At 52.9% G+C, this 13,426-nt stretch overlaps 1 protein-coding gene across 1 annotated transcript in view; it reads right to left on the bottom strand.

Moving 5' to 3' along the window:
• Positions 1-4,081, bottom strand: part of LOC119355608 (protein transport protein SEC31-like) — a 4,736-nt gene extending 655 nt beyond the window's left edge. The window contains exons 1-5 of the mRNA XM_037622438.1: positions 3,603-4,081; positions 1,888-3,072; positions 1,736-1,744; positions 859-1,351; positions 677-751 (exon numbers count right to left, since the gene is read on the bottom strand). Of these exons, the coding sequence (XP_037478335.1) occupies positions 677-751; positions 859-1,351; positions 1,736-1,744; positions 1,888-3,072; positions 3,603-3,748 (1,908 nt within the window). The 5' untranslated portion in view covers positions 3,749-4,081. The remainder of the gene's footprint in view (positions 1-676; positions 752-858; positions 1,352-1,735; positions 1,745-1,887; positions 3,073-3,602) is intronic.
• Positions 4,082-13,426: the final 9,345 nt, after the last annotated feature.

Raw genomic sequence — 13,426 nt, 5'->3', positions numbered from 1 at the left:
AATTTTCTTTAATAATTTTGAAACAGAAACATGCAACGGGGCCTTGGCTACCCAGACCTCCACGACGGCTCGCCACGTGTAGACATGACAATCTCTGTGCTGGACACACCTGCACGTCGGCAGTCAGCCACATAGACAGACAGGCCAACCCGAGCTCGCATGCACAGTCAACAATGGGCCGGGCCCACGTGACATCGGCTAGGACCATTAAATAGTAAGCCGGTGATTTCTTTCCTTCTCCCCCAAAACCTCCCAGCTCTATACAAATAAGTATCCAATCATCTACGTACAGTATAGCACTAATCGTCATAAGTATCTATATAATCCAATTAATCTCGGTCATCAGATCATGTCAATCTAACGACCTATACTGCTTCAATATCGAGTGTTCAACACATTTAACGTTGCAGTTAATTTCATGTCAAATATAGTGTTAATCACATAATAACACGTAAATAATATCCTACTTAATATCCGCATGCACTTAATATACTTTCAAATTAACGTGCATTGCACGTACACATTGACTAGTCATCCAAATATTTGAAAAGTTTAAATAATCATATAAAAACTAATGCCATTGTTCTAATGACGAAATGACGGTGCAGTGTAAATGTAAGTAAAATTAAAGCTGACTAGTAAAAAAAGTGTGCAGTGGGAGGAGATGGAGCGGTACCTTCTTTTGCTTCTTCTCGCGCACCATGTACCTGGCCCTGGTCACCTCAGGCAGCGTCTGCCCCGGGAACAGTTTCTGCGCCAACACATCGTTGATCGTGTCAGCCTTACCACTCGTAGTAACACCGAGACGAATGCATGCATGGAAGAGAGACAAAAAAAGAATGGCGGTGCGTGGCGTACCTGGAGCTTGTCCTCGACGGCCTTGGGGTGGCGCTGCAGGGGGCGGTAGGGCAGCCTTCTGCCAGTCATCGCGAACCAGTCCTCCTCCTCCTCCTTGCGGGTGAGCTGGGTCGCGACTCGCGGCACCGGCGGCCGGGCCACGGCCTCCCCCGCGGCGGCCGCCGCCCTCTGCGCGACGTGCGGCGCCACCGCGGGAGGCTCCTGCACCATCGGCGCCTTGCCTTTCTCCTTCATCGACGCCTGGCGCGGCGGCTGCTGCCTCTGCCTCTGCGGCTGCGGCGTCCTAGGCTCCGCCTTGGGCGCCGGCTCCTGCTCGCCGTTGCTGGCGTGAGCCGCCTTGTCCGCCGCCTGACGGTACGGCTGGCGCCTCGGCTGCGGCAGCGGCGGCTTAGGCTCATGCACCTTGGGCGCCGGCTCCTCGGTGGTGCCAGGCGCCTTGTCCGCCGCTTGCTGCTGCTCGCCGTCAGCGGCATGAGGGTCCTCCGTGGATGATCTGGTCACCATCATTTCCGGCATCATCGGTAAGCAAGGACGACGGACACGACCGAAACTAAGCAATGCCTATGCGATCTACAAGTACACCGCGTATAAAAGGAGACCTCTACTCTATAGATGGATGGATAGATGGTTGGATATGCACAAGCAAGCACACTAATGCCACTAATGCAAGCATCAAATCTCTACTACTAATGCCGATTTAGCGGTGATATCACCAGTTCCTCTGGCCAGCACCGCGTATACATACAATAGAAGGAAAGTATTAATGGCATTAGTGCCAGGATAGACACTGCTGTTTGCGTGTAGAGTGATCACCCAGATTATCAGTATCTATCCCGGACATAATGAGGTGCCGATTAATGCGTGTGGCGTTACTTACTTTGATGTACTGCTGGCGTATAAAGGGCAAAAATACAGATGGTATAATTGAGTAAAGAAACGCGCCACTATTTCTAAAAAATGGAGTGGGACCTACAACGCCACGCAAGCGAGACCCAGCCCGGCCCTGATCCGAGCCCACGGGCAAAGGCTCAGACCCGACCGGACCGGCTCGACCGAGACGACACAACACGAACGGAGTGGGGATGCTGCCGTTGTGGACGACAGGCAGGTCCTATGGTGGCTACCTTACCTGCGTCGACACAGTATGGGGCATGGCATGCGTACCTGTGCTGCGAGAGGGTGGCGGCGCGAGGTGGTAGTGGTGAGAGGGTGGTGGCGCGAGGTGGCAGCGGCGAGAGGGTGGTGGTGCGAGGAGTCTGAGGCGAGGTGTCAAGGATGGCGGGGCCGCGGGCGCTCGGCGGTGGCATCAACTTCTCCGCTTCCGCTCGTGGCTGGGCCTGGCCTTGCGCCGTCGGGCGGCTTTTGATCCTTAAGATTCCCCGGCGATGCGCCTGAGGGGGGGTCAGCTCTGGCTCAGGCGCTGGAGTGGGCACCGTTGCTGGCGCAGGAGCAGGCACCGATGCGGGTGCAGGAGTGACAGCGGGCGCCGGCGCGGGCACCTCGCGGCAGGGGCGCGAGCACTTCTTGCAGCCCCACTTGAGCGGCGCAGGGTCTTCCAGCGCGGCAATGGCAATGTCACTGCTGCTGCTGCTGCTGCCGCCACCGAGGTCGGTTCCCTCAATGGCCTGAGCGGTGAGGTTGTAGAGCCCGCCGCCAAGGCTGTTGGATGCTTGGGTGGCATGGCCGGCGAGGTTGTTGAGCCCACTGCCGAGCCTGTTGGATGCCTGGGTAGACTGGACGGCAAGGTTGTAGAGCTCGCCATAAAGGTCGGCTCCCTGGGTGGCCTTGGCGGTGAGGTTGTAGAGCCCGCCGCCGAGGCTGTTGGCTGCCTCGGAGGCTTGGGCGGCCAAGTTGTAGAGCCCGCCGTTGAGGTTGGATCCTTGGGAGGCTTGGGCGGCCAAGTTGTAGAGGCAGCCGCTGATGTTGACTCCATGGGATGAGTACGCGGTGGCGTTGTACAGTTGGTGGTCGCTCACCATGGCAGCGGATGAGGACGCCGGACGCCCTCCTGGCCGGTGCTGCTCGAGCGAGGCGCGGGCGAGGTAGGACGTGAGGCTCGAGCTGTCAGCGTCGACAGTCAGGGCGCCGTCGCGCTCGTCCATGCTTGGTGTGGGTGATGGTACAGGTTCTACTAGCTTTCTGGTGGCGGCGCTGCCATTGCCGCCGCCGCTGTCATTGGAGACTGGAACGGATTCTGGGTTTATCCTCTGGTACCTGCATAGAAAACGAGATCACACAATCCAGATACGATGTTAGCCACTGATTTGGATCACACGAGAACCAAGTCAAACATTTGGGTAACAACATTTTTTTTAAAAAGGAGGTTAAAACCCCCGGCCTCTACATCAATCGATGCATACGGCCAACATGAAACTAACAGCAAAAACTTCTTCCCCTCATCGCGAGAAATGTAAACTAAAACCAAAATTAGTTCTAAAACGCAACCACGTCTACGAACTGCAAAACTGAAGTGCGAAACCCGAGCACTTGAAGATCTGCTCGACGGAAATCCGCACAGAAAAGTACACACGAAACTGCCTGCAGCGACGGCATGGAAACAATCGGCCGAAAGCATGAATCTTCCGCCATGACAGACCAAACAGAAGTCCTAATACAGAACAAAATCGATGGGAAATCTCTGCAACCAGTCACAACAGCCGTCTAGTGGGGAAAGAAAAAAATTGAGGCAGTGAGACGAGAAAGATTGTTAAAATCCAGCAGTGAGACGAGACAGGCAATCAAACCGGGAAGTATTGGTAAGATCCGCTGGCTCCTCCTCGGTGGTGCGAGGCGCCTTGTCCGCCGCTTGCCGCTGTGGCTGCTGCTGCTCACCGGCAGCGGCATGAGGGTCCTCCGCGGATGATCTGGTGACCATCATGTTCGGCATCATCAGTAAGCAAGGACGACAGACACGACCGAAACTGAACAATGTCTACAGGATCTAGCCTGCGCAGCCAGTACAAGTACACATCTACTCTACAGATGGATAGATGGATGGTTGGATATGCACAAGCAAGCATACTAATTAATGCCACTAATGCGTTAAATCTCTACTACTAATACGAATTCAGCGGTGATATCAGCAGTTCCTCTCGCTTGCACTGCGTATATATACAAACAATATAATGAAACTATTAATGGCATTAGATGGATGGATATGCACAAGCAAGCACACTAATGCCGCTAATGCATGCATCAAATCTCTACTACTAATGCCAATTTAGCGCTGATATCACCAGTTCCTCTGGCATGCACCGCGTATATACAAACAATGGATTGAAACTATTAATGGCAATAGTGCCAGGATAGACACTGATGTTCGCGTGTAGAGTGATCACAACACAACACAGACGATGCTGGAGATCGCCCAGATTATCAGTACCTATCTCGGAGATAATGAGGTGCCGATTAATGCGTGTGGCGTTACGTACTGACTTGTACTGCTGGCGTATATAGGGCAAGAATACAAAAGGTGTAATTGAGTAAAGAAACGCGTCACTATTTCTAAAAATGGAGGGGGCCCACAACGCCACGCAAACAAGACCGGGCCCAGCCCTGGCCCGAGCACACGGGCAGCAGGTCGGACTGGCCCGACCATGACGACGCAACGCAACTCAACATGGACAGAGTGGGGACGCTGCCGGCCGTGGACGACGGGCAGGTCCCATGGTGGCTACCTTACCTGGCTCGACAGAGAATGGGGCGTGGCGTGTGTACCTATGCTGAAAGAGGGTGGCGGCGCGGGGTGGCAGTGGCGAGAGGGTGGCAGCGCGAGGAGTCTGTGGCGAGGTGTCGAGGATGACCGGGCCGCGGGCGCTCTACGGCGGATCAGCTTCTCCGCCTCCGCGCGCGGCTGGGCCTGGCCTTGCGTCGTCGGGCGTTTCTTGATCCTTAGGATGGCCCGGCGACACGCTAGCAGAACCCGCGCCGTCACACACACCAAGCATGGGCGAGCACGATAGCGCCCCAGCCGTGGATGCTGACAGGTCGAGCCTCACGTCCTACCTCGCCCATGCCTCTCTTGAGCATAACCAACCACGAGAGCATCCGTCGTCCTCGTCTGCTGCCATCATGATGGACCACCAGCTGTAGAACACCGCCGCGCACTCCTCCCAATGACTCAACCTCGGTGGCGGTCTATACAACTTGGCCACCCAAGCCTCTGAGCCATCCAACAGCCTCGGTGGCGCAGTCGACACCTTCACCGCACAAGCCTCCCAGGCATATAACAACCTCGGCAGTTGGCTCTACAACCTCGCCGCCCAGGTCACCCAGGGAGGCGACCTCGGTGGTGAGCTCTACAACCTCGCCGCCCGGGCCACCTAGGGGGCCGACCTCGGCAGCGGGCTCTACAACCTTGCCACCCAGGGAGGCGACCTCGACGGCGGCAGCTGCGGTGATGACAACGATATTGCCGCCGAGGTCGCCTCCCTGGGTGGCCTGGGCGGCGAGGTTGTAGAGCCCCCCGCCGAGGTCGGCTCCCTGGGTGGCCTGGGCGATGAGGTTGTAGAGCCCCCGCCGAGGTCGCCTTCCTGGGTGGCCTGGGCGGCGAGGTTGTAGAGCCCGCTGCCGAGGCTGTTGTATGCCTGGGAGGCTTGGGCGGCGAAGGTGTAGACCGCGTCGCCGAGGCTGTTGGATGGCCCAGAGGCTTGGGTGGCCAAGTTGTAGAGCCCGTCGTCGAGGTTGATACCCTGGGAGGAGTGCGCGGCGGCGTTGTACAACTGGTTGTCCCTCATGATGGCAGCGGATGAGGATGACAGACGCCCTCATGGCTCGCGCTGCTTGAGCGAGGCACGGGCGAGGTAGGGCATGAGGCTCGACCTGTCGGCATCCGCGATTGGGGCGACGTTGCGCTCGTCCATGCTTGGTGTGGGTGACGGTGCGGGTTCTGCTGGCTTCCTGGTGGGCGAAGATGCCGCTGCCGCCTCCATTGGGGACTCGGACAGATTCCGGGTTGATCCTTTGGTACCTGCACGGAAAATGAAAATCAGACAATCCAAAGACGGTGTTAGCGAGCACGAGAACCACTTCGAACACTTGGGATACATATTGAAACAAACATCAAAGAAATTCTTCCCCTCATCACGAGAATTCTATCTAAACCAAAATCAGTTCCAAAAAGCATCCACCTCTACGAACAACAAAATTGGATTGCGAACCCCGAGCATTCAAAGATCTGTTTGACAGAAATCCGTAGAGAAACAATTGAGCGAAAGCATAAATCTTCCGCCATGATCATGTCGCCGCTGCAAAGACAGACCAAACAGAAATCTTACTAAAACTGAACAAAATCGACATGAAATTCTGGAATCAGTCACAACAGCCGTCGAGTGGGGAAAAAGGAAAGAATTTTCGGCCGGCAACCAAACTCGGAAAGATTGGTAAAATGCATCCAACAGTGAGATGAGATAGTAAAGCAAGCAACAAAACCAGATCAGGAACCAGACGGAGCACCGACGACCTGAAGATTAGATAAACTCTGCTCCAGGCAAAACAAAAAACAGACGCACATTGAAAGTAAGGACCACCACAAACAAAACAAAAAGAACCCAGAATTGATCTTTCGGCAGGAAGGAACAAACAACCCAGAACACGGCACAGGAAGAACATTGGGAGCGAAATCGCGGCGGCGAGAGGGAGATTTTGGCCATGGCATGGACTATGATTACCTTGGGATTTGAGAGGTAAAAGTGATGTCGGATCTCGCCAGAGTCGATCGTCGTTGTGCAGAGGGGTGGACACGGAGGAGGCCGTCGCGACACGCGAGTAGCTGACCAGTAGGGCATGGCCTCTAAGCGGCGCACCATCGCAGTCCCCACAATTGATTCGGCAGCCAGAGTGACGAGGCGAGATGCGCCAATGATGGGTGAGCGTGATAGGGACGGGCGGAGAATAGATCTACAAGGGTCGAGGCTATGTAGCACCATCTTCCTGGACGGGTGGCGAATGGTGGTAGGAGGATCGATTTGGGGAAGAGGGAGAGGCTAGGAGAAGAGAGAAGGGTTGGTAGCGGCTAGGAGAGGACAAATGAGTCGAATGTGGATTGATTTAGGGTTCCATCGTGGGATGGACGGATGTAGTGTTTTTATATGGGAGAAAAGCTAGGGCCCAAATGTCGGGCCTAACTGACGGCACTCGTGGATATCAGGTACATGAGTGGTGGAACGTACCGACCCCCACGATACCTGGTGGGGACAACATTTGGCCCATACGCATACCCGTGGGTTGCAAATTGAGCAAAAATAAGGTAATTAGCTGATGGCGTGCCTCCTAGGACATGCGTGTGCGGTGCCATGGAGGCTATGCTTGATGGTCATGTCCATAATCGAAAGCACCGGCAAGGAGGTCACCTATCAGTGTAACGAGAAACGAAGGAGTAGGAGAGGGATCCAAGGGCGACCAGGAGAGAAAAGGATAGAGAGAGAGAGAGCGCGCATACCTGAGGTAGTGAAGATCTGGTTGATGGTGGTCGTGCCGACGATTGAGAGCATGAGAAGGGGGATCCACACCCTCGCTTGGTCGGCGAACCCCATCGACATTGATGCATAGAAGGCTCCTCCAAAGAGGCTTCCCGTCGGCTCGTCACTGTGGCGTGAGGTTTGATCTAGGAAGAGGGAAGGGTTGGGAGAAGAGAGGGTTGGCGGCGGCTAGGGGAGGAAAGAGGACTATTGTGCGGTTTGATTTAGGGTTCTGATGTGAGAAGGCTGGGTGTGGTATTTATATATGGGAGAAATGATAGGGTGCACATATCGGGCCTAATTGATGGGCCCATGGGAATCAGGTACGGGCGGCGCTGGATTGTACCCATCCCCACGACACCCTGCGACGACTACATTTGGCCCATACACATACCCGTGGGTAGTAAATTTAGCCCAATAAGGTAATTAGGTGATGGTGTGCTTTATGAGATGTGCGTGTGCACTGCCATGGAGGCTGTGCTTGTTGGGCATTTCCATGATCGGACGCACCAACGAGGAGGTTGCCGGTCGATGGAACAAGAAACAGGGAGAAGTAGAGAGATCTAAGGGCGGCCAGGAAAGAGCGCACCCAAGGTAGTGAAGATCTTGCACATGGTGGCCACACCAGTGAATGAGAGCTGGAAGAGGAAGATTCACATCCTCACCAGCCCGGCGAACCCCATTGACGATGGTGCATAGCGGGGCCCACCGAAGAGGCTTCCTGTAGTCCGTCGTAGTGGCGCGCTGCCCCAGATCTTGGTCCCCATCGCCTTGGCTGAGTTGAGGAATGGAGGAGAATGCCGCAGCACGAGGCGACATTGAGGGTGTGGCGCAACCGCGACTAAGGGAATACCATCGAGTTCAATGGGATTTTTTTGGCAGAATAGGCACGCACCATTATCCCAGTGCGGTCGTAGGCGCGACCACCCCTACGTTCACGTGACTCATCAAGGCATGACATGACAATGGGAGGATAATCACTCGCATCTCACATTCCCCATCTCAGTCGTTGGTTCAAGAACCCACGACTGCTGATCTATTCACTACACCATGACTCGCCGCGAAGAGAAAAACACATATTCCTCTAATAAGAAACACATATTCCTCTAAAAAAGAAACAAACACACATTTCTTTCCAACCAAAAAACCAAACATTGAACATATTTTAAGGTTCATAACGGGTAAGACTTTTATGCTACTATCATTTTCACATATGAAAATGGGAGTGCCTTTCATAGTTTCACTTCTATATAAGTTTGAATTGATATGGGTATAATACATATAAAATTACTTATTTTTAATCATGACATGCAATTGTAACTTGGTATATATTAGTCTTAGCTTGATATGTATTATTGTGTGATAAATGTGACATTGTCAATTACTTGGGATCCGAAACACACCACTAGGGTAAGACATTGTAGATGAGGATCCACACCTAACCACCACCCGTTGACGGCTCAAGGGTTAATGGTTAATGTGACTGCACATAGAAAATAAAGAAGACACATGAAATCCCCTTCTAATTTCTAGTTAATCATATGTTGTGCCATGGGCCAGTGTATTAGACTGAATGAAGATTTTCTTAATCACATGGCATGCCATGTGTTGGGCCCGTGGGATTGGGAGTACCCAGGCCTGTCTGCCTGTGGCCCAGTGCATGGCCCACAACTAAGGTTCGTGAGCAAGATCCTCACGAGGCCCTCGCCACACGAGGCACACGTCAGCAACGCCCTAGGCGGATCGGAGGCATCGCCAGGAACCTCGCGAGGCTGTCTCCCGAGGTCGCCTCCCAAGGCCCTCGTGGAGGCAAACAAGTCAAGAGCCGCCAGGCCCGATCACACGATCCAGAGTCTTCACGTGGGTGACGCGCGAGGCGACAAGTGATCCCAAAGGTCGCGCCAGCGGGCGCAGATAAGGAGGCTTTCCTCTTTCATGCTAAGGGAGCGAGGCCAGCCACCAGCTCCCAAAGCAATCTCCAAAGGCTGCCTGATCGGTACAAGATGAACAAGACGACGGGCGTGCCAGGGCGGTTGTCATTCCTGAGCCCACCAGCGTGTCACGGTAGGAGACTTTTGCAGGCGTAGACCGCCTTTAGTCAGGATAAGCTGTGACCTTGCCCCCCTTCAAACTGCCCGTTGTGGCAACCATTCCCGCCTTGTGTTTTCGAGGGAAGAGGACCAGGGGCAGTATAAGAAGAGGGCGAGGTGCCGCCGTAGAGGGCGTCGACTCGTTTAGCGACTAGAGCCCAACACTTGTACTCTCTCTCGCCAAGCAATCCCTGACAAGTAGGAGTACGGTTTTACACTGCGAGGTGGCCCGAACCTGGGTAACTGCCGTGTTCATTGTTCCTCTGTCTTAGCTCGAGCTTGTCGTAGCGTCGCCATGAAGTTGTGAGGACAGATAGGGCGGTAGGTACTAGTGCACCCTAGAGTTCGAACCTCTTGGGTCCCCGGAGACCCGATTCCAACATTTGGCACGCCAGGTAGGGGTGTGCTGCTGTTCTTCCGCCCAGTTTCAGCTCCCGCTTGACCAATACCATGGCTGACGCTCGCCGTGCGCGTGCCAAGCGTCGGGCAGCTCGCGTCGCCCAGATGGAGCCTGCGGGCCGCGGCGACCGCCGCTACTCTGCCAACGCCTCGTCCGCTACTGCCACCGACCCTGCTGCCCACGAGCAGCAGGACTCCTCCATGCACCCCTCCGTGCAGCCCGATGTTCGCACCGCCATGGCCTCTTCTTCCCTCGGCCACCGCAGGCCGCCGAACGCGCAGGGCGCGCTGCTCACGACGCGAGAGCTGCTTCGCTCCCGCCCGGCCGATGCCGGCTATGACGCCTGGCTTGGCCACATCACCAGCGCGTCACGACAGGAGACTTTTGCATGCAAAGACCGCCTTTAGTCAGGATAAGCTACGACCTTATCCCCCTTCAAACTGGCTGTTGTGGCAACCCTTCCCGCCTTTTGTTTTCGGGGGAAGAGGACCAGGGGCAGTATAAGAAGAGGGTGAGGTGCCGTCGTAGAGGGCGTCGACTCGTTTAGCAACTAGAGCCCAACACTTGTACTCTCTCTTGCCAAGCAATCCTAGACAAGCAGGAGTAGGGTTTTACACCGCGAGATGGCCCGAACCTGGTAACTGCCGTGTTCATTGTTCTTCTTCCTTAGCTCGAGCTCGCCGCAGCGTCGCCGTGAAGTTGCGAGGGCTGAGTAGAGCGGTAGGAACTAGCGCACCCCAGAGTACGAATCTCTTGGGTCCCTGGAGCCCCGATTCCGACACCATGGATCAACGGCATTGTCTCCCTTGCTAGCCTCACAGGTGCACACGTAGGGTGGTAGAGGTTCGAAGATGGAGTGGGAAGCTTCGAGTCAGGGTTCACTCTCCGCTACTCTCCTTTCTTTGATGTGTGATTTCTTGAAAGAAAGTGCCCCTCTTATCCCGTGGAGCCCCTTCCAATCTATTCATGCAAAGTATAAAAATGTTTGATCTGTAGGACGAGTGAGGTGTAGTGAGAGTCCAAGAGATATGTGCGTGTCTCTCTCTATGACCATTGTTCCGAGATGAGCGGCAACCTCGAGAGGAAGCATCCGAAACACTGCCACCCTGGTGCCAGTGTACTTCCATCCCCGGGCTGTACGTAGCATCAGCAAGCGTTGTCGCAAGGGAAGAGTGGAGGCGGTGCAGCCGCGGTGACGCGCGCCACCGGCCGTTTCGGTCAGACCAGCGCCCGATCTCGCCGCCCGCGCGGCGCCGGTCCTTCCTCGCTCTCGTTCCTTGGGTTACTAGTTGCTTCCGTTTCCTGACGTCGCTCAGCCGATCCACGAGCAACTCGTTGTTCTTTTCCACAGTGAAGCTGCAGCACTTTACAGCACAGCAACGGGTAATTGAAACTCTGTGACTGGTGTGTTCTCCCTTTTTTTCGAGGGGACTGGTGCGTTCTCGGCTGCACCTAGGCGCCATGTGAGCGTCAGGAACTCGTGTCTATGGATGATGATGGCCTCACGATGAGTCACCGGCGCCTATCTAATCTAATCCAGTGCACTCCTAACGTCGCATGCATGCAACAGCTGCAACCGTGCGTGTGCTTGAAGCTTCCAGCGGGACTTTTTTTTTCTGCATGTACAGTAGGACGCGCACATACTGGCATGCACATCGCGTCACTGAACGTGTACTCGTCTGCAGATGTGGTTGAACGTGTACTCGTCTGCAACTTCAATGACTCATCGTTTGGTCATCATCTATAGACTCAAGCAGACGCTTAAACCCAGCCCGAGGATATCAAGGGCGTCACTCACATAGACGTGCATGCACCGCTCATCTGCCAACGCTCCCGGCCCGCAAGCAACGGGCGGGTGCCGCTTGGGCGGCGAGATCACGCACGCACTTTTGACCATTTGATGATCAAAATGTGCTAGCAAAGCGGCATACTATTGTTTCACAAAACAAGAGGCATGCTATTCTTTTCATGGAATCAATTGTCGGTATCTCTTAGAGCTACCTAGTTTTGCTTGTAATACTTGGTTATTTTTTTTTCTCCTTTGCTTACAGACGAAGAACGGGTAACCACTTGGATGGATTCAGTCAATTATAAGAGGCTGTTGTGCTTCGGATTTAATTATTCACCACGTCACGAAACTAATACTTACTTGTAATAGCATACGATACTTGTTTGACAAATTCATAACAGAAAGGGCGATCCTTTTGTTGTAGCTGATAAAGCCAAGCTTTCATGCTTACCCAAAAAAACTTTTCATCCATGCATATGAAATAGCCCGAATATGCATCATCATGCTTAGTGAAGTGAAAGGCATTTTCCTTTTTGAACCCAGTATAGACGCAAGCGCTCATATACACGCGGCATTCGGTCGCACCCGCGGATATCGTATGGCAACTTATGCTCGATGGTAATGGTTTTATCTTGTATGAAATTAAACTCCACCTTTGCCCGCATAAGGGAGAAGAAGCAAAGTTGCATGCACAAACACAAGCGATAAGGATTGTAAGCTTTCTAGAATTGTGAGATTACAGAGTAGACATGGGAAACTTATAGATGTCCAGGTAAAGTTATTTATGTTATTTGTGTTGCTTTAGTGGATAGCGGATAATGCGGCGCCATGCCCACTTTTTGTATTACTCGACAATTTTGTCTCATTTTTTATGGAACCGGGAGCCCATACTCCTTGATTGGAAAAAAATATGAAGTAAGCATGGGTTAGAGGAGAGTTTTCGGAACCTATTACACAAGACCCTTTTTTAAAAAAAAATTGGTAAAATTTGTACTTCTTATAAAATTACAAAAAACATCATGCACATAGTATTAGAATATATACATACCCATGTAAATTGTCATAAGCAATTATGACCATCCCCAACTTATTAGGAAAACAAAAATGAGAAAAGCACAATGCAAATTAGTGCCTTAGGTTGTAGCTTTACTATTTTCTCATTTCCACTAGGGGTGGCAAATGCTAATTTCCTTCAAATAACAGTGCACTTGTTTTCTATTAAGTTTGTTGAAGTTAAAATTGTAATTTCTCACGTCGCATGCATGCAACAGCTGTGACCCCGTGCGTGTGCTTGAAGCTTCGAGTGGGCCTTTTTTTTCTGTATGTACAGTAGGACGCACACATACTGGCATGCACACCGCGTCACTGAACGTGTACTCGTCTGCAGATGTGGTCAGACGTATTTCGTCGCAATTTCAGCGACTCATCGTTTGATCATCATCTATAGACTCGAGCAGACGCTTAAACCCAGCCTGAGGATATCAAGGGCGTCACTCGCATGGACGTGCATGCACCTTGCTACGTTCACCGCTCACCTGCCAACGCTGCCGGCACGCAAGCAACCAAAGGCGATCACGCACGCACTTTTGACGATTTGATAATCAAAATCTGCTAGAAAAGCGGCAAACTATTTTTCGCAAAACAAGAGGCATGCAATTCTTTTCATGGAATCAATTGTTGGTATCTCTTAGAGGTTACAGCTAGGTAGTTCTGCTTGTAATACTTGGTGTTTTTTTTTTTTTTTTTGCCTTTGCTTACAAACGAAGAACGGGTATCCATTTGGATGGATTCAGTCGATTGAGAAGCTGTCGTGCTTTGGATTTAATTATCC

Source organism: Triticum dicoccoides, chromosome 1A (assembly GCF_002162155.2).
Source record: "Triticum dicoccoides isolate Atlit2015 ecotype Zavitan chromosome 1A, WEW_v2.0, whole genome shotgun sequence".
Taxonomy (NCBI): Eukaryota; Viridiplantae; Streptophyta; class Magnoliopsida; order Poales; family Poaceae; genus Triticum; species Triticum dicoccoides.
This window is presented reverse-complemented; position numbering and strand designations above follow the sequence as displayed.